An 18,256-nucleotide genomic window follows, 5' to 3' on the forward strand; every position below is an offset into this window, starting at 1 on the left:
AACATCTCTTTTGTTTAGTAACACCTTTTCTCTTTTATCTCATCGGATCATTTATGTTGTTCTCTTTTTCATGCAACGGATGAAAAGGTGAATTCAATGTACTCTTACTTCTTTTTTCTTTTCTTTTGTTTTACAGTGTTAATTTTATCAGAACAATATGCTTAAGAATGAAATTCTGTAATATGTATTCTCTTTTCTGTTCTCTAATTTTCTTGCACAAGATTGGGAGAGAGAGAGAGACAATGTAGAAGTGTAGAACATAAATCAGTATATGTTCAAATGTTAAGTCTTATGGTGAATACATGAATCTGTTAAATAGTTACTAAATTTGTGTGAAATTCAAAGTGGGAATGAGCTTCTTTAGTTTGAAAAAACTAGGTTCCTTTTCTTACTATAGCTTGATTTCTATGAATTTTGCTGCAGAGTTGTAACAAATGTCACATGAAATGGAGTCCAATGGTTCTATTGAATATGTAGCTCTAGGAGGAGAAGGTTCCAGTGTAAATCTAGAGAAGTTCCAGAAGGTTCCAATCATACCACTAATCTTCTTGATCTTCTATGAGGTATCAGGTGGACCCTTTGGTGTGGAAGACACAGTAAGAGCAGCTGGTCCATTGTTAGCACTCATTGGTTTCTTGGTGTTCCCATTTATATGGAGTGTTCCTGAGGCACTAATCACTGCAGAAATGGGAACAATGTTTCCAGAAAATGGTGGCTATGTAGTTTGGGTTTCATCTGCATTGGGTCCTTATTGGGGTTTCCAATTGGGTTGGATGAAATGGCTAAGTGGTGTCATTGACAATGCTTTATACCCAGTTTTGTTCTTGGATTATCTCAAATCAGCTATTCCAGCTTTGGAATCTGGTTTTCCAAGAATCATAGCAGTGTTAATCTTAACTTTAGCACTCACTTACATGAACTATAGAGGTTTAACAATTGTGGGTTGGATTGCTATATTTCTCGGAATCTTTTCGCTGCTTCCTTTCATGGTTATGGGAGTTATAGCAGTTCCAAGATTGAAGCCAAGAAGGTGGATCATGGTGGATTTGAAGAATGTGAATTGGGGTTTGTACTTGAACACATTGTTCTGGAATTTGAACTATTGGGACTCAATTAGTACTTTGGCAGGAGAAGTGGATGATCCTGAAAAAACTCTCCCAAGAGCACTATTCTATGCTGTGTTGTTGGTTGTCTTTGGATACCTTTTTCCTCTTTTGATTGGTACCGGCGCCGTTCCGGTGAACCCCGAGTTATGGTCCGATGGTTACTTCTCGGATGTTGCAAGATCGATTGGAGGAGTTTGGTTGAGAATTTGGGTGCAAGCAGCATCTGCATTGTCAAATATGGGAATGTTTATGGCTGAGATGAGTAGTGACTCATTCCAGCTTCTTGGGATGGCAGAAAGGGGAATGCTTCCTGAGTTCTTTGCAAAAAGATCAAGTTTTGGGACACCCCTTATTGGGATTCTGTTCTCAGCTTCTGGGGTGATCTTGCTTTCATGGTTGAGCTTCCAAGAAATTGTTGCTGCTGAGAACTTCTTGTACTGTTTTGGCATGCTTATGGAGCTTGTTGCATTTGTGAAGTTGAGGATGAAGTTTCCAACTCTCAATAGGCCTTATAAGGTGCCTGTTGGGAGTAAAGGAGCAATTTTGATGTGTTTGGTGCCATCATTGCTAATATTTGTGGTTTTGGCATTTACAACATTCAAGGTTTTTGTTATCAGCATTTCAGCTGTGATGGTAGGGCTTGTGTTGAGGCCTTGTTTGAAATATGTGGAGCACAAAAGATGGCTTGAATTCTCTGTTAATTCTGATCTTCCAGATATTCAAACCACCTTACACTAGTTTTATTTACATATCAACCATTGTTTGTAAAAATGTCAAGTTTTTTTTGTTATTTTCTGTCTCTTAGTATTCATATATTTTGGGAGTCACTCCGATAAAAACGCTTAAAACGTCTTTTTTTAAGACGTTTTCTAATAATTAAAATTCTCTATATATATAATCGATTAAACTGTGTTATTTTTGTCAAAATTATTCCAGATAAATTAGTTTGATCGAAAAATCAGTAAATCAAATCTTGAACTGATTTAAATTAATATTTTTTTTAAAAAAATTATTATAATATTCTTATTATAAAAAAATAACTAAAATATATATATTAAAAAAGAAACTATGACGGCATAGAGAGAAGAGAGGGGTTGGGATTTAGAGTTCTCAATATATATATATTAGTTATTTTTATAATAAGAGTATTGTAGTCATTCTTTTATAAAAAAATAAAAAATATTAATTTAGACCAATTTAAAATTTGGTTTATCAATTTTTTAGTCAAATCGATTTGTCCGGTCTAATTTTAATAAAAATAATACGATTTAATCAATTACATGTATTAAATTTTAATTATTAAAAAATATTTTTAAAAAATATTTTAATGTCTTTATGTGAGTGGCTCCTTCTTTCTATGTTTAGGGATAGTAATGGACATACTAAATTTAAACTCCATTCTAATTCTAATAAAGGTTTAAATTTTTTTACTCAAATATAATATTTAATTTTTTTATATTTTATAATATCCAATATTATTTATATATTATTAGCAAATTGAATTACTAATTCTGTAGCACTAAATACTTGTATTATGTGCATTACAACACTAATACAATCTTAAGTTTAAAACAAACATATAAAATTACATGTCAATTTGGGTGCACAAAGTTTCTCTAACTATTATTAAATATTAAATTTGGATGTGATCTAATTATCAAGTTTTGACTTCATAGTAGTTTACGATCTACTAAGTAATTATCAAGTCTTGTGTTCACTCTTATTTATTCAAATTCCGGCTTAGTGCCTGCTTTTATATTTACCCAATACATCATTCTTGATTCTTGAATTAAGAGTTTTAAAGCATTGCTACTCTCAATTCTTGGATTTAGATCCATTGTTTTTCATTATACATAGACAAAGAAACAACTAGGATTCGTGAGCTAATAAGCACTAGAAATATTTGTGTCCTTTTCATTATGGGAACAACATATTCTCAATGGAAACAAGATCGTTAAAATCTCTCCATTCTCTAAGTGAGAGAATAATTTCAGGTGTCTATTCTTGTGGCTGATGAATACATTTATAAGCAGGTTTGTCTCTTGTTCAACTCCTCTTTGAAAAATGCCACAGCCTTGTTGATGAATGATGAGGGCTCTAAATATTTAAATAAGAATGTTGGAGAATTATTAGAATTTATTATTTTTTATCAACCGTGTTAATAATGCTTAAAATTATAGTTAAAAATATGTTATTAGATAATTAAACTAAAGAAATTGAACTATAACTAAAAGTGCTGTCTAAAAACAATAAATTCTGCTAGCTCTTAAACTTTTTTCGTATTTAAATACTAAATTAGGTTAAACACATTTTAACTCTTTATTTATTATATTTTATATCAATAATTCGTATCTAAAAGGTAGGGGTGTACATGGCCCGACCCGACGCGAAGACCCGGTCTGGTCCCGAACACTTTAGGGGTTAATTTAGTGTGATTTTATCGGGTTTAGGGTCGGGTAAGGGTCTCAAAAATAGACTCGGTTATTATTTTGGGTCGGGTCCGGGCCATAGCTCGGGTCACCCGAATTCGACCCGGTGGCCCGGTCATCATACACAATTAATATTTTGTGTTATTAGTGATGGATGATTACTATTCTCATGTGGAATTTAAATATTGTAAACCTTAATATTTTGTGTTATTAGTCATTATAAGATTATAAGTTAATGTTTTATGTTTAAAATGCATAAGACTTTAGATTAATGCATAATATTGTGTTATTTGTATTTATTTAAATATTTGATGTTATTAGACAATATTAGTATTGATTATGGTTATGCTTTAATTTTAGAGAAGGATTGATTCTTGTTGTATTTTTTTAAGTGAATTTTACTATGTGAATTGTGAAATAATAGTTGGAGATTAAGTGATTTTTACATACTAAAAATTCGGTTTTCACTCGGTTTTTACCCAGTTTTCACCCGGTCCGAAAGTGCGTAGGTTTCATCGGGTCTAGGATCGAGTTAGAATCTAAAGTTTAGACACGATCTATATTTTAGACCGGGTCTAGATTAAGCCAAACCCGATATGGCTCGGCCCATGTACACCCCTACTAAAAGAGTAACTTGCTAATTAGGTTAACCATTATTTTTTTGTAATATCATAGATAAAAATATAAGTCAGGTTAATTTGTTTGTTACTTCTAATAGTAGGTAATTAATTTCTTAAGGAATTGGACTCTATTTTTTGTTCGAAACGCATAAGCATGCGTCATGTAAACCTAACTTATATTTGATATAAAAAAAATTTATTTTTATTGCAGCAGTATTTTTTGTTAACATAAAACCTAACACATTACATTTGAATTCCTATAAAGTAAGAAAATTGATAAAGTAAAAAAATAAATATTAAATCATCTTTAAATTAAGACAGTAGGATTCACAAATTTACAAATTTAATAGCAATTAACTCTCACCTTATCTCTTTATTAATTCTTTTCATTTTAGAGAGGATACAAATCCTATATTTAGAAATGCATACTAATGGGTCTATCTTTATTATTTATAAATTGCACTACTTTTATTACATGGATTTAACGATGAAATTTTAGACTTACATCTATACCAAAATATATATATATATATAAAATAAAACTAACCTAAGATTTCACAGTCCATATGGCCTGATTACATTACCGGAGTTTCCGAGGCTTTTGCATAGAAACAGAAAGAACCAAGTCATTATATTAAAAGCAAGGTTTCAAGAATGAAGGTTCTTTGAGGTGATAAAAGAAGAAAGCAAGAACATTGGGTTCATCCATCAGAAAAGATGGGTAGCTTGAGAAACTCAAAGACACTCCATGACTTGTTTGTGCAAGAGAAGCCTCTCTTCCCCATTATTCAACACTCTCCAACTTCACCCATGAATGAAGATCTTCTCTCTGCTATCTCTTACTGCACCTTTGTCTTCACCTTCACTGACCCTCTTGAATCTCCAGCACAAAGAGATTCCAAGAGGATCCAACTTTCAAGGATCATTTCCATACTCAAATCTTCCAAGAAGCCATTGCAGCACAGAATCTTGGCCCCATTGATCTCAATGATTCAAGCTAATCTCTTTAGGCCACTCCCTCCACCTGCCAACAACCCTTCTTGTTCTTCTTCTTCCTCCTCTTCCTCTTCTTCCGTCTGTGAACTCGCCGACGACGAAGATCCTGTCTCCATATTCTCACCAGTTTGGTCACATCTCCAAATAGTATACGAAATTCTGCTCAGGCTTGTCATCACCATAGACTATGAAGCCTTGAGAGTGTACATGGATCAGTCTTTCCTCCTCAAGCTCCTATCACTCTTCCAATCAGAAGATCCGAGGGAACGCGAGAGCTTGAAGAATGTTTACCACAAGATATACACAAAATTCATCACGGATCGTTCCTTCATGAGGAAGTCAATGAAAGATGTGTTGCTGAACCATGTTTTCGAGATAGAAAGGCATCCGGGGATTGCAGAGTTGCTTGAGATATGGGGAACCATCATAAATGGATTTACCGTGCCACTCAAGGAAGAGCACAAGCTGTTCTTGATGAGAGTTCTGATTCCCCTGCATAAGACAAAGGGGATGCAGGTGTACCATAGGCAACTCGCTTATTGCGTTTCGCAGTTTGTGCAGAAGGAGCCAATGCTTGGTGCAGTTGTTGTTAGAGGGATCCTCAGGTATTGGCCTGTAACCAACACTCAAAAAGAGATCTTGTTCATTGGGGAGTTGGAGGATCTTGTTGACAATATTGACCCTGATCAGTATAGGAAGTTGGCCTTGCCATTCTGTACACAGATTACTAAATGCATTAACAGCTGGAATTCACAGGTTTGATCCACAAACTACATATTACTTGGTGTTGTTCCAATGTTTTTTGCTAATGAATGAATGTTGTATAGGTGGCAGAGCGAGCGCTGTATGTATGGAACAACGAACAGTTTGTGAAGATGGCGACAATTGGGATGGTGGAAGTGTTTCCGGTGATAGTAGAGGGGATGGAGAGGAACCTCAAGTGGCACTGGAGCAAGAATGTAAGGCAATTAACAGAAAGTGTGAAGGTGATGCTGGAAGAGATGGACCCAGAACTTTATACAAAGGGTCTCATTGACATGCAAAATAAACAAGCAGAGGCACACCAACTTGATATCAGGAGAAAAAAGAGATGGGAGATCCTAGAATTGGAAGCTGCAAAGAACAAATTTCTCAATCCACAACGTTCTATATGTGTCTCTCACTAGTATGCAACTTTGTGCTGCCAAAACCCACTTTTATTATGTAAACATAATATACAACTTTTGACTCGTGCTAGCAACGTGAGAATTTCTTTTTTGAGTTTTTTTCTAATCATTCTCATTCCTCTATTTTTTTCACATAATAGTATACAAAGAAAGATGGTATTCATTCTCAGTTTTCACAATTTTCCAATGATCCCTCTCTAGAAACAGAAAAATCCTGTCCACAGATACAAAAACGGTTAAATAAACTTTACAGTCTAGTAGATTTATCTTTTGATCCAATTTCAATACAATTGCTGTTATCAAATGAAATCATATAGTCACAATATAAATCACATGATTATGGTCCATTGAACAAGAGAAATTAAGCTATTTAGTACATAATACTTATTCAGTTACGTGACACAAAATTCAATCTCTAATGTCAAAATTTTGGTCCTCTTCGCTGAAGGTTAAAAATTGTTCAACGAAGTATATACATAAGTTCAGATATTTATTGTCTCAAATCAAAAATCAAATGCTGAGTTGCCTAAGGCAACACAGCTGAAATCTTTTTCAAATTGAGTTACACATTACAAAAAATGTAATAACTAAAGACGTTGAAAACTACTGTAGCCAGATCACATAATAACCCCCCAACCCTCTCCTCTTAAGCCCCATCCCCCTCCTCTCTTTGGTGGTACAAAACTGTGTAACAAAGGCACAAAAGAAAACCTATTAACTCAAACTAAAACATTTGAAAAACTGTGATGACGAACACGAGGGTCTAGTAAAAATCCTAGCCTTTTTTAATTAAGGCTTTTAACTATAAAGACAACAAAGAATCAAGCATTTCCGAAAGGTTGAAAGTCATCCCCTGTACATTTCCCGTGGGAAACACCATCCAATGAGGTCTTCAAGGCCTTCGAAACGGCAATAATCATCAAACCTCAAAACGAATTGTATAAATACTGAGACCCCTGACTGAAAACTTGGACTGAGAATAAGCTCCTGCTTAACATGATTCATGACAGCAATATATAGCTCGACAACACACGACCAACAATGTCAATGCAGACGTAAATTATACTTGATATTTCGAAAGCTTTTCTTTTATCGGGGGCTCCAAAGCAGACATACACTGGTCCCATGCTCCGTTACGCAGCATCTATAGCATATAAGATGGAACATTCCTTACCAGTTAGTTCATATCCTCTTGATATGTAAATTCCATTTAGGAAATCAGGATTAAAGAATGAAACTGTTAAAAATAGCAAATTTTACACCAGAGGGCCACAGACAAAGAACTCTACCAAGATGGTGAAAAGTGCTACTCCATAAATTTATATCTTCATTTTTTATAAAATAAAAACTGCAGCTTCCATGAATTTATTCCTAAGCAGATGGGTTCTTTTCAGATACGCAACACTAACCTGTTTATATCCATGCAAAACCTGGCAGACTTCATTGTGTAAATCTTCACTCCTTATTTCCTACAGAAAGAAATAGAGTTTTATTATACACACCCAGAAACCCTGGAAAACTTTGAATTTTAAGATTAGCATGCAATACATACATGCCAACTTGCTATGGCTGTACACATATTCACAAGTGAACTTAGAGCTCCAGAAGGATTAGCTTTGACCTGAAAACAAACAGAGAGCTCAAATATTAACTTTCGCAATCTACATGTAAAACATTCACTGCAAATAGGAGGAACATACCATAGCACATAGACCTCTAAAAGCGTCTTCTTTCTCAACATCATCCCGTATCCTGCAACAAATCCAGGGAGCTAAATCAACAAACATGATATCTTACAGAGAAACAGTGGAAAATTAAGCAAAAGCATGCCCAATTCCTAAAGTAAAGATATTCTGTAGACACACTTTTACTCTCTTTTATATGTTGTGGCGCTCTATATACCAAGAAACTATATATCAAGAAAGGACCAAGGTGCCACCATTTACCAGTTTCTAAAGCATCAATAATTCAATATCAGATCTTAAGACAAACAAATAAAGCTAAATGCCCAGCTCAAGAAAGAAATACAACCATAGCATCTATATTCTCTATATAGTGATTACACCTTTGTCAGTTAAAGTTATAGCACACAGAAAAAACAAAAGATATTTGTTAGGGGGATCATGGATGCAAGTCATGGGCAACGGAATTTCAATGACTTACATTGACAGAGCAGTGCACCAAGGTTGCATGAAATGCTCCATATGTGGAGATACAAGTTCTGGACAGACCCATGCAAGCCTCCCTAGTGTTATTGCGCTGTTTTCTATGAGTGACTTGTTGAGTCCCTAATAAACAAGAAGACAATCAGAAACTATACATGAATGCAAGGTTTATTAAAGAGTATGATTAGAAAATTACCTCTGCATGCTGAAGAATTGGGACAAGGCATGAAATTACAGTTAAAACAATGGGAGAAACTTCCTGACGAACCTGACATAAAGATCATAATTTATGTCAACAGATCTATCTAAAAGATAAATAACTATGAAATAATTAATGTCAAAAGCTATTCACTCTAATAACAGAGTATCAGAAACAAAAAATGGAAACTCATGGTCGAAAAAAGAAACCACATAGACATAAATATCAGATAACAAAATTTGCAGAATATTTGAGCTGAGACTCCAATGCCAAGTTATAGGAATCTATTCCAAAACAAGGAGCTGGAGCAATAGTGATTTCTTCAAAGATATCCAAAGGCTAATGTCTAACAAGAGTGCCATTCAACTCTTGGTCAGTTTAGATAAATAACATGCTTTCCGAAATTGTCGCATATCACAGAAAATTTAGTGAATGCATAAAACTCTGACAGGACCTAGATAATCCCAACCATCTAAAAAATGCCTATTAAATATATAAATAAATTGAAATACTCTCCAGAACTAAAACAATCATATTGCTATGAAATTTCATAAGACAAAAATACATAAGTGGAAAATTAAAGATAACAGCCAAATAGCAGTCACAAAGAGCAGAGCCATTTGTCCTAATTGGCTTTTGAAACAAACAGTTTAAAACTACATTATGCACATAACTCTGACTAAGCCAATTAGATTCCAGCTACGATACAGTTCTACAAACTTTAGTTAGAGTGTAGCATATAACATTAGCATACCTTAACTGCAAGTTCTCCAATAGCCCAGCATGCATTATTTGCTACTGAAATAGCCTCTTTAACCTTAGAAATTTCCTGTATAGATAACATAGTACATTAGTAAAATAATTGAAAAAATACAACCACTCAGCTGAACCCTAAACTAATACCAGAAATACACATACCAGCTGCTTGGCTGCAGCCTCAAGAAACTCAGACAAACGAGGGTGCAAATGAATTGGGCATACCTAATCAAATTACAGTAGAATAATATCGTCAACAAAGATACAGAATAAAACTGTTCCATCCCAACCAACAACCCTTTTTTAAAAAATAATAATACTAATAATAATAAAGAAGATAATTTGAGCCTTTCAAGTGTGTCAAACAAAATATAAGGACCAAAAAGCCAATCCTGTTGGTAGCTTGAGTAATGCAAAGGTCTTACTCGAGCAAGGTCTCCAAGCAATGCAAAGGCACTTTGTCGAACATCAGGAGCGTCATCCACACAGCAATGCAGAAGTAGGTCCCTCAAGGAACATTGTGAAACCTGCAGAAGTGTACATGTCAAGGTGTCAAACAGCATAAGATGGGAAAGTCCAGAAGATGCAGAATTTCTGATCATTAAAAACTGAAACAAGATTACAAAATAACATAATTATTTTGAATGTAAATCCTGATGCTCAGAACAAGAAGTGAACAGGTGAAGTTAAATATCTAAAAAGCACTATATCATATTGGCGCCATGTATATGGCTGTTTTTGTAATAAATTTACAGAAGTAATTCAGCAATATATAGATTTTTTCATGGTTACCAGACTCTCTATTCCACTGCCAAGACCCTCTGCTAGTCCTGATAGCAGATCAAGAGAGCATACAATGAACTCCTTGTCATACTGAACACCAGCTGCAACAGGATCAGCCTGAAAATAGAAGTATACACTGGACATGTTAGGAGAAAATATAAATCGCACCCATTACCTTCACATTAAACTGAATATTAATTGATTGAATCAATCAAAGCGACCATAACCTTTGCAAATTGTTGGGTCTGGATTATATTTATGCACCTCTTAAATACTGGTTCAGCAAATTGAGAGAATCCTGTGCCCAATGCCTGTTCCAAACAAAACACAATAATTTATATCAGATGCAAGGAAATGCATTGATGCCACAAAGATATCCCATATAAACCTTTAAGAATTATAGGAAAATTTCCTTAAAGCAGGTATAAATAGCTCTTGAGAATGATATCTTACAACTTCTAGCAGAAAACACATATTTAGACAAAATATATGGACTAAACTTTCAGTATGAGAAATAAATCATTATAAAATGCAGCAGAAACCATATCATTAAGTTGACTGTAGTAGAACCTTGTATGCAAAAAGCAAAGGTGTAATACTGGAGCTTATTATCAACATAAATAGCACTAATAAGATGAATCAAATGTGGCCACAACTTTCAAAGCAACTGAAACTTAAACCAAAAATTGTAATTCTGAAGCTGCTTGGATCATGCTAGTAATGATGGCAGTAAAGGAAAGTACTGAAATTGCCAATTTAATTATTTTGATTTATTACAACCAAATCATGAAAATATTCAGAGATGCATGTGAGAACTGGAAATCAAAGCATACCGTAGAAGTTACAAAATTGACAGAAAACAGAAGACCTATACCGAGACATCAAAATGTGAAATAAATGTTTTCAAAGTACATATCATAGACGAGATAAGACATCTCCTAACAAATAAAACATAAGAAAAAGTGGGGTGCATACATGTGCTATAGATGTAAAGCATTCCAAGAGAGGAAAGAGATCTTTGTCTGAATTTGAAAGTTGCTGCCATTTCTCTATTAATGGTGGCATGAGAATGTCAAGATAAACAGGCTGCAAAACAAGGAAAGAAGCAAGTTCATATGGAAATGCATTAGACACACAAGAATTCAAATATCTCGATAATAAATTAAGAAAAATAATCTAAGAGAAAAAGAGAAACTTCTACTTAGCGAAGGTTGCTTATCCTTCCATGGGAAGCTATTAAAAATAACATACCTGATTCAGCTCCCCACCAACAGCTTCAGCTAGAGTTCCAATGGCATCATATACAATTCTGAGATTTCGTCTCTAAAGTTTAGAACAAGAAATCACAATTGAAGATGTATGAGCATGCATGCGATGAGAAGAGGAAAGTGATACGATACAGTAACAATTAAGTGGTGTTCATCCCAATGAAGTTCAGTTTGCAAGAAACGTAAACAAGAATTGTGTATCGTCATTGCAATGAAAAGACGAATGTCAGAAAATAACCTGATATTTCCCAAACGCTAGCATCAGGTGCTTCAATATAATTTCTAATCGTGGTGCCAACTCTTCTGCAGCCTCCTGTTTGAAGTAAACCAAATGTGGGTCATACATAAAATTAAGTAAATTGGATAACTGAATATGATTCATTAGGCGAAAACAAACAGATATTGTAGTCAGAACCTCTTCAAGTGTTGCAAAAGCTGAACAAGCAGCCTCTTGCACCCGCTTATTATCATCCAAAATTCTTCGAAGAAGACCCATAAGAACACTATCAAATTGGTCATAGCCTTTTGGGTGTCCAATACCCTAACATAGGCACATGTAAGAATTCAAACAATAAGAAAAATAACAACTAAATACACATATAACAGGTTCCATTATATCTATCCATTTATGTATCAACAAACATTGGATATCAATTCGCCAAGTATTCATCTTGTTTCTATTTTTTAATAAGTTGGCTAACCAATAGCACTTAAGGATCCTTGTAGAAAGTAGTTTTCTGATTTCAATCCAGAAACTATTTAACTATAATAATAATAATAATAATGATAATTGATAATAATAACAATAATAAAAAGTGCCAAGGAACAGAGTTGGGTAACTGCAGGGGAGGGAACAGAAACTTATTCATACCTGAACAATAAATTTGCTAAACCGAGAGAGTGTCCAGCATGAAATACTTCGTATCAAAGGAAACTTATCATCAAGAAGGGGGATTAGAAATGCCACAATCTACAAATGCAGTATAATGAATTATTTTAATGCTTTGCATCAGTGAGCAAGAAATAAGTGATAAACTTAAGAGAATAAATTGAAAAGCTTTCATGAGTGAATAAGCATAAGAAATAAATAAATTAGATCATAAAATAAAACAAGGGTCCATCAGACATCAGATATGAATGCCAGTTAAGAGCTGGAATTTAACCAGCATCAAAAAAATGTTTTACCTCTTTTTAGCAAATGAATAAAATTCAGAAAACTAACATACAGAAACTCACACACAGCAGCATAATTGTGTGTAAATCAGGTAGCATGAAAGAAGAAACAACAGCACAAAGAGTTTTTCAGAGTGCAAGTTGTAATTTTTAGTTTTTGGATAGGAGCAGCTCTGCTAAGAGGGTAAATTTATCTAGAATGCAGCAAAAGTCTTAGTCAGCAAGTCAGGAGACAACCTATCGAAACAACAGTAAGCTACAAATACTGTAGACAGAAAATACAGAAACATTGGACTCATAAGCTCATTCGGTTGTGGATATAGGGACAAAGACACTTTTTCTGTCCAAATTCTTATATTTACTATACTTTCTAAAAGTAGAAACAAAAAATTATCCATTTGTGTCTGTATTTCTATCTCAGAGACAATCCAAACACTACCAAAGTATTGAAACAAAAATTACACAAACTGATGATAGCATGATTTAATCAAACTTCAAACAAAGTATTCTGCCAAGGATTAAAGTCATCAGAACCAAACAACAGAATACCTCAGCCAAATGAGGATAAAGACCATTGATGCAACCCTCTCCTATCGCCCCAAGAGCCAAGACAGCAGCTTCCCTTTCTTTCCAAGCATCATCACCACCAGTTGACAACTTGGCCTGCACATAGCCACATATTCTTTGCCAACTTAGTATATCTCAGAATGGAGTCATACATTGTACAGAATTACTAAAATAGTGCCTCCACGTCAAGAAGTAACTCTATTAGTTACTACGATGTCCACATAGAGACTAACCAACAAAAGTGGTGGCTATCAATATCTCACATACATAATTACTTTCATATTGGATTTATTACATCATGCATATTCTGGATTGATGACTACCAGTTTAGCAGGACAACTCATTCTCTAGCCATTATGAGAATTTGAACCTGTTCCAAAATCACGATGACAAGATGTATATAACCTGAACAATAGGCATCAAAGTTGGAAGGATCTCATCTCCAAACACATTTGAGAGAATATCTAGAGCGGCAGCACTGCATTTCCGTAGATTCCATGTATTGACAACGTCATCATCCTGTAAACATGAGAGAAAGAAAATACATATTTAGATGAGGGAAATGTAGAGTTAGAATTGAAAATATTAATCAAATACCGAGAAAAGGAAAGTGAAGAATCAGATAAAACGTACATCATCATCGATTTCATCTGATCCATGAAACCTTGATACATGAAATCGCGGTTTAAGATCCTGTGATATTAACCCATTAAATGAGGAAAAAAGATAGTTTCAAACCAAAGAAGATCCGGTAACTCAATCAATAAGCAATTATACCTGGTCTCGATCTGGTTGAGATCCTTCTTCCTAAAAGGAAACAAAAAAAAGTAGAAATAAAAACTAATCCATGGCAAAAAGAATGATAAAGTTAACCAAAAATCGTTCTTTAATATATTGAGAAAAAAGACTTATTAATGAGAAGGAAAGGAGAGAACCTCAGCTTCAACAAGAGATTCGTCGTCATCTGCATAAGCCATGTTTGACAACAAAATCTACATGATGCAACAGATAAAGTTAATGACCAAACTCAAAGACAGGCAGTAAAGCAGTTATTAAGGAAACAAGTGTAACCACTTTTACCGGAATTAAACGAGGCAAGAATTCTCGTAAATTTTCAGGTGGCAGTTGAGCGTCACAATATGCAGACCTGCAATATGAATTGTTAAAAAGAAAAGGAACCAAACGTCCAAATATTTAAAGGGCAGAAATTTACTTGAGAAAATAACAACCACAAATAAAAGAGTACCAGAATTCACAGGCTTCAAGGGCGACTTCATCATCTGTGTCCTTGTTGACTTGCAACATGTACTCAATCACATTCCTTAAATGTGGCTGCAGTGCAGAGGACAATTGTATCAGAAAAGGAGATGATACAGGTAGTATTAATTTTAAGGAAAAGTGGAAAACATCTGGCTATAGGCAAGACATTTAGTCCTTGCTTGTTCAAGTGGGGTGAATTTTTGTATCTTTTGATAAAAGAAGAATATCACTGAGACGAAGAGAAGATTAGAAATGTACTTAAGGAAAATAAAGCATAGATGCAACATAAGAATGTAAAAACATGGCTACATAGTTAGACATTAACCTTTCCAAATGAAATACATTATTTCTGTCATATAACACCTACCCCAAAAGTTTAATATATTAAGTGAAGTCTCATAAATGCTACGTTAACACTCATAAATTTTAAGCAAATAACAAATTCCCCACGTTATCTTCTAACATATTCTTATTTAGCTAGTAAAACTTCAGGGAATCAAAACAAGATGCTCACCTCTAAGAAAGATGGACGAACTTCAATTAGCTGGACAAACGCTGCACAAACCTGAACATCAATGTAAACTCGGATTGATTCATTGTTTCTAACATTGATCAGTAACAGTAAAAATCCACAACAAATAAGAGAAAAAATCAAACAACTCCTTGCAATAAGCAGTAAAAAATTAAAAGGATAGCAACATAAAAAAAAATTAACAGGGTCTAGTGCTAGTCTTGACACTCCTTGGTCATAAATATAAAATTCACATACAACAAAGTAGAATATGCAGCAAACAGAGTGAAAGTTGATGACAAACAAAAATATACTGGATAGAGAGGAAGCATTAGATAATTCAGCAATAACGAAATTGAAAAATTAAAATATATATCTTTGGTAAGAACTAACCAATTTCCGCACTTCAGAATTAGGGTCATTTGAAAGGATAAATAAACCTTGGAGATATTGGTCCATGGATACGTACAAGGCCTATAAAAGAGTGATTAGATCATTAATACAATTTTAAACACCAATACTATATTTAATAACCACATAACTGAGGTGATAAAGTCTCTTAATATACTTACAGTAGGCATTAACATAATGTATTGATTTACAGAACCCAATGACAGCTTTCTTAATGAAGCATGAGGTGACTGGAAAAACTATTAAAAAAAGGGTAAATAAGAGGATTGAGGATAAAGGTACAGAAAGTACACAAAAACAAAACATAAAGAATAAAATACTGATGTTACCCGAAATAATCTGGGGAGAAATATGTTAATAGGGCGCTCTGCTAACCCAGGTACTTCAGCATCAAGTACTTGGGGAATATCCTCACAGATCTGCAACGGACAGACACAGGTGTTATTGGATATAAATGTTTATGAAATTTGAGGTATTAGTTGCTGAAACTGGAACATCTCCAACTAGTTAAAAACTCAGTAGTCAGTACATACACAACCTCTCTGCTCACAAGTTTAATATTCTAATTTTATGTATGGCATTAGCCTATAGCAAAAATGAAAAGCTGAAGGCAAAATTGCAAGAACTTAATTTGCAGGAAATCTCAAGAAATGACAGGACATCTCTGTTATCAAGCTTCTAAGACTAAATCTCATATGTGATTCAACATTATGGGTAGCAGGAAGGAAAATGATCAGCTAAAGAGAAACTGGATGGACATACTCTCACTTTAGTTATAGGTTTTATTTACACTTTTCATCTCTTCAGTTTCACTGATGTCCAACTTTTGGTCAGTTTAGACTATAACAAAGTCATTCTTAGATTCTTCAAAAATGACTAAATCATCTCTATAGTTTCACTGAAGTCCAACTTCTGGTAACTACACAATAGAAATACCTCAATTTTTTTTGAAGATACATTATCCTGAATCTAAAATGAAGAACATACCTTGGATAATGCATCCATTGCACCTTCCATGTGACTCAAATCATTACTGTCCAAGCAAGTTACAAGGGCTTGCAACAATTCAGGCCAGCCTGAAACTCCACCTAATTGAACGACAACACTAATAATAGTTCCAGCAGTGGACCTTATGTGCCTATCTGCTGCTCCAAGACACGGCAGCAACTCGGATTTCACATACTGTTGGTATGCAGGTAGCAACGATTTATATGTGCTTCTGAGGTTATTCTTCAGATAAAGACCCGCAGCTTGCCTAACCTCCACTGATGTTCCCTATTGAAAACCAAATAATCACATTCATCAACGAGTTCCAACGCTACTAGAGCTTATTTAGAACGTTCAAATTGAAAAGATTCCAACACAAACAGCCTATGCCATCACAAACATATATAAAAGTTCCCTCATCCCAAAAACAACAGCAGGCGATCCTCATCATCCATTCACACCAAAATCAAAGCATATCAGTGAAATCCAAAGTGCATCCACCAGTCAAAATTGAAGGCATAAAAAAAAAGCAACGAATCATTCAAAAAAAGATAAAAGGTCACAAAAGAAACAATACAATAAACCCTAGTATTTTCAATACCAATGCGAAATTAAGCACCACAAAAATTAGAACTGAGTCCAGCTGAGCATTGGAAACAAAAACCATAGTTAACACCAAAAAATTAAATTTAAAAAAAAAGAGCTGAGAAGTGAGAATTGATGGAAACCTCAGCACGAGAGAAGATGAAGGCGAGGTAATTGTTGAAGTCGGGGAACTGAGAGTAGTGCTGAAGGTGCTGCCAAATCTGAGCCTTGTCAGCGGAAGAAGAATGCGAAATCTGCTGCTCGAGGAGGCCGCAGATCTCCTTGAACCCTTGCTCCTGTGGCTGCCACGTGGCAGTCGCCGCCATCGCTACCGGAATAAGGAGAGAACGGGGAGGGCGGCGCGGTGGTGGCGTTTGGTGGAGGCTGCGGAGAAGGAATGGAAGAGGAATTAGCTGGCGCAACGCAACGCAAAAACGAGGGCAGAAAAACGACACGAGTTTTTAAATAAAACGCAACGCCACCCCTTTCGCTTGTTTTGTTTGTTGCAAAACACAAAAATAATCTCAAAACCTTTTTGTTTCTGCCAGCAAAGAAGAGGGGTCAGATCAGGGTCTATCACTCTCTTATTCTCTGGCTACTACTACTATTACTACAACACTTACTACTATACTTAGTTACTTACTGGTTACTAGTACCTCTTTCTTTCGGTCTCTCAATTATCGAAGCTCCATTATGTTTTTGTGTTATTTTGGTATGGAGCCCTTCACTTTGCTTCATTGCTTCTTTGTTTGGGCTTTCATATGCCCATCAATAATTGCTTCATCCTTGTCACAAAAAATAATATTATATATGCTATCAGAATTATTTTAGTATATATATTCTATTCTATCTATGCTGGCTAGATCTTGATTCTTGAGTGAATATTAACATTAAGAATGATACTGTGGCACTCATTCACAAACCTTACGGGGCAGTAGATATATCGTTATTGTGAGCAACGTGTGTTACATGATCCAGAGGGCTAAAGACCAAATTCAATACCCAAAATCAAGGCTTTATTAACTGGTATAATAATTAATGATGTCGGCACCCAAAATCAAGGCTTTATGGATCATTATAATACTTTTGTAATCAGTCAAGCTAGGCATCCAAACGCGCTGTGCGGACGCAGCTGCCTCTTCATGCTGCTACTTCTTCCCCTTCTCCTTCTAACTCCTCCTTCGATATCGTTGTCATAGCCTTCTCCATATCACAAAAATTTTGGTATGCAACAATTTTTAAAAGACTACATATTTATAACATTGACTCACTTA

The 18,256-nt window shown here is 34.8% G+C and overlaps 2 protein-coding genes and 1 pseudogene across 6 annotated transcripts; 2 read left to right on the forward strand and 1 right to left on the reverse strand.

The window, feature by feature from the left end:
• Positions 1-19: 19 nt before the first annotated feature.
• LOC107616815 (putative polyamine transporter At1g31830 pseudogene) lies at positions 20-2,033 on the forward strand (annotated as a pseudogene). The gene is made up of 2 exons (XR_015899777.1): positions 20-87; positions 424-2,033. The product of XR_015899777.1 is annotated as a putative polyamine transporter At1g31830 pseudogene (transcript).
• Positions 2,034-4,712: 2,679 nt separating this feature from the next.
• Positions 4,713-6,423, forward strand: LOC107616964 (serine/threonine protein phosphatase 2A 57 kDa regulatory subunit B' beta isoform-like). Its single transcript, XM_016318820.3, has 2 exons — positions 4,713-5,907; positions 5,979-6,423. The coding sequence occupies exons 1-2, from the start codon at positions 4,873-4,875 to the stop codon at positions 6,315-6,317; spliced, it is 1,374 nt and encodes a 457-aa protein (XP_016174306.1). The 5' UTR covers positions 4,713-4,872; the 3' UTR covers positions 6,318-6,423.
• A 365-nt stretch (positions 6,424-6,788) lies between these two features.
• On the reverse strand, positions 6,789-17,792 carry LOC107617061 (transportin 1). Of its 4 annotated transcripts, none has more exons than XM_021110967.2 (30): positions 17,639-17,792; positions 17,126-17,366; positions 16,398-16,685; positions 15,740-15,829; positions 15,572-15,649; positions 15,393-15,473; positions 15,003-15,053; positions 14,475-14,560; positions 14,309-14,375; positions 14,164-14,220; positions 14,006-14,035; positions 13,862-13,921; positions 13,634-13,747; positions 13,211-13,324; positions 12,360-12,458; positions 11,904-12,029; positions 11,727-11,801; positions 11,472-11,543; positions 11,196-11,306; positions 10,448-10,531; positions 10,230-10,337; positions 9,863-9,964; positions 9,600-9,662; positions 9,436-9,510; positions 8,679-8,750; positions 8,481-8,605; positions 8,018-8,069; positions 7,870-7,938; positions 7,727-7,786; positions 6,789-7,461 (listed from the first exon to the last, which is right to left on the reverse strand). In XM_021110967.2, exons 2-30 carry the CDS (start codon positions 17,306-17,308, stop codon positions 7,378-7,380), a joined length of 2,676 nt encoding a protein of 891 aa, XP_020966626.1. In that variant the 5' UTR covers positions 17,309-17,366; positions 17,639-17,792; the 3' UTR covers positions 6,789-7,377. The 4 variants fall into 4 exon arrangements, with proteins under 4 accessions (XP_020966626.1, XP_088354174.1, XP_016174370.1 ...); XM_088498048.1 differs by having other exon boundaries at positions 15,572-15,640; positions 17,626-17,774; XM_016318884.3 differs by having other exon boundaries at positions 17,626-17,774.
• Positions 17,793-18,256: the final 464 nt, after the last annotated feature.

Source organism: Arachis ipaensis, chromosome B9, assembly GCF_059453495.1.
Source record: "Arachis ipaensis isolate K30076 ecotype BB chromosome B9, ASM5945349v1, whole genome shotgun sequence".
Lineage (NCBI taxonomy): Eukaryota > Viridiplantae > Streptophyta > Magnoliopsida > Fabales > Fabaceae > Arachis > Arachis ipaensis.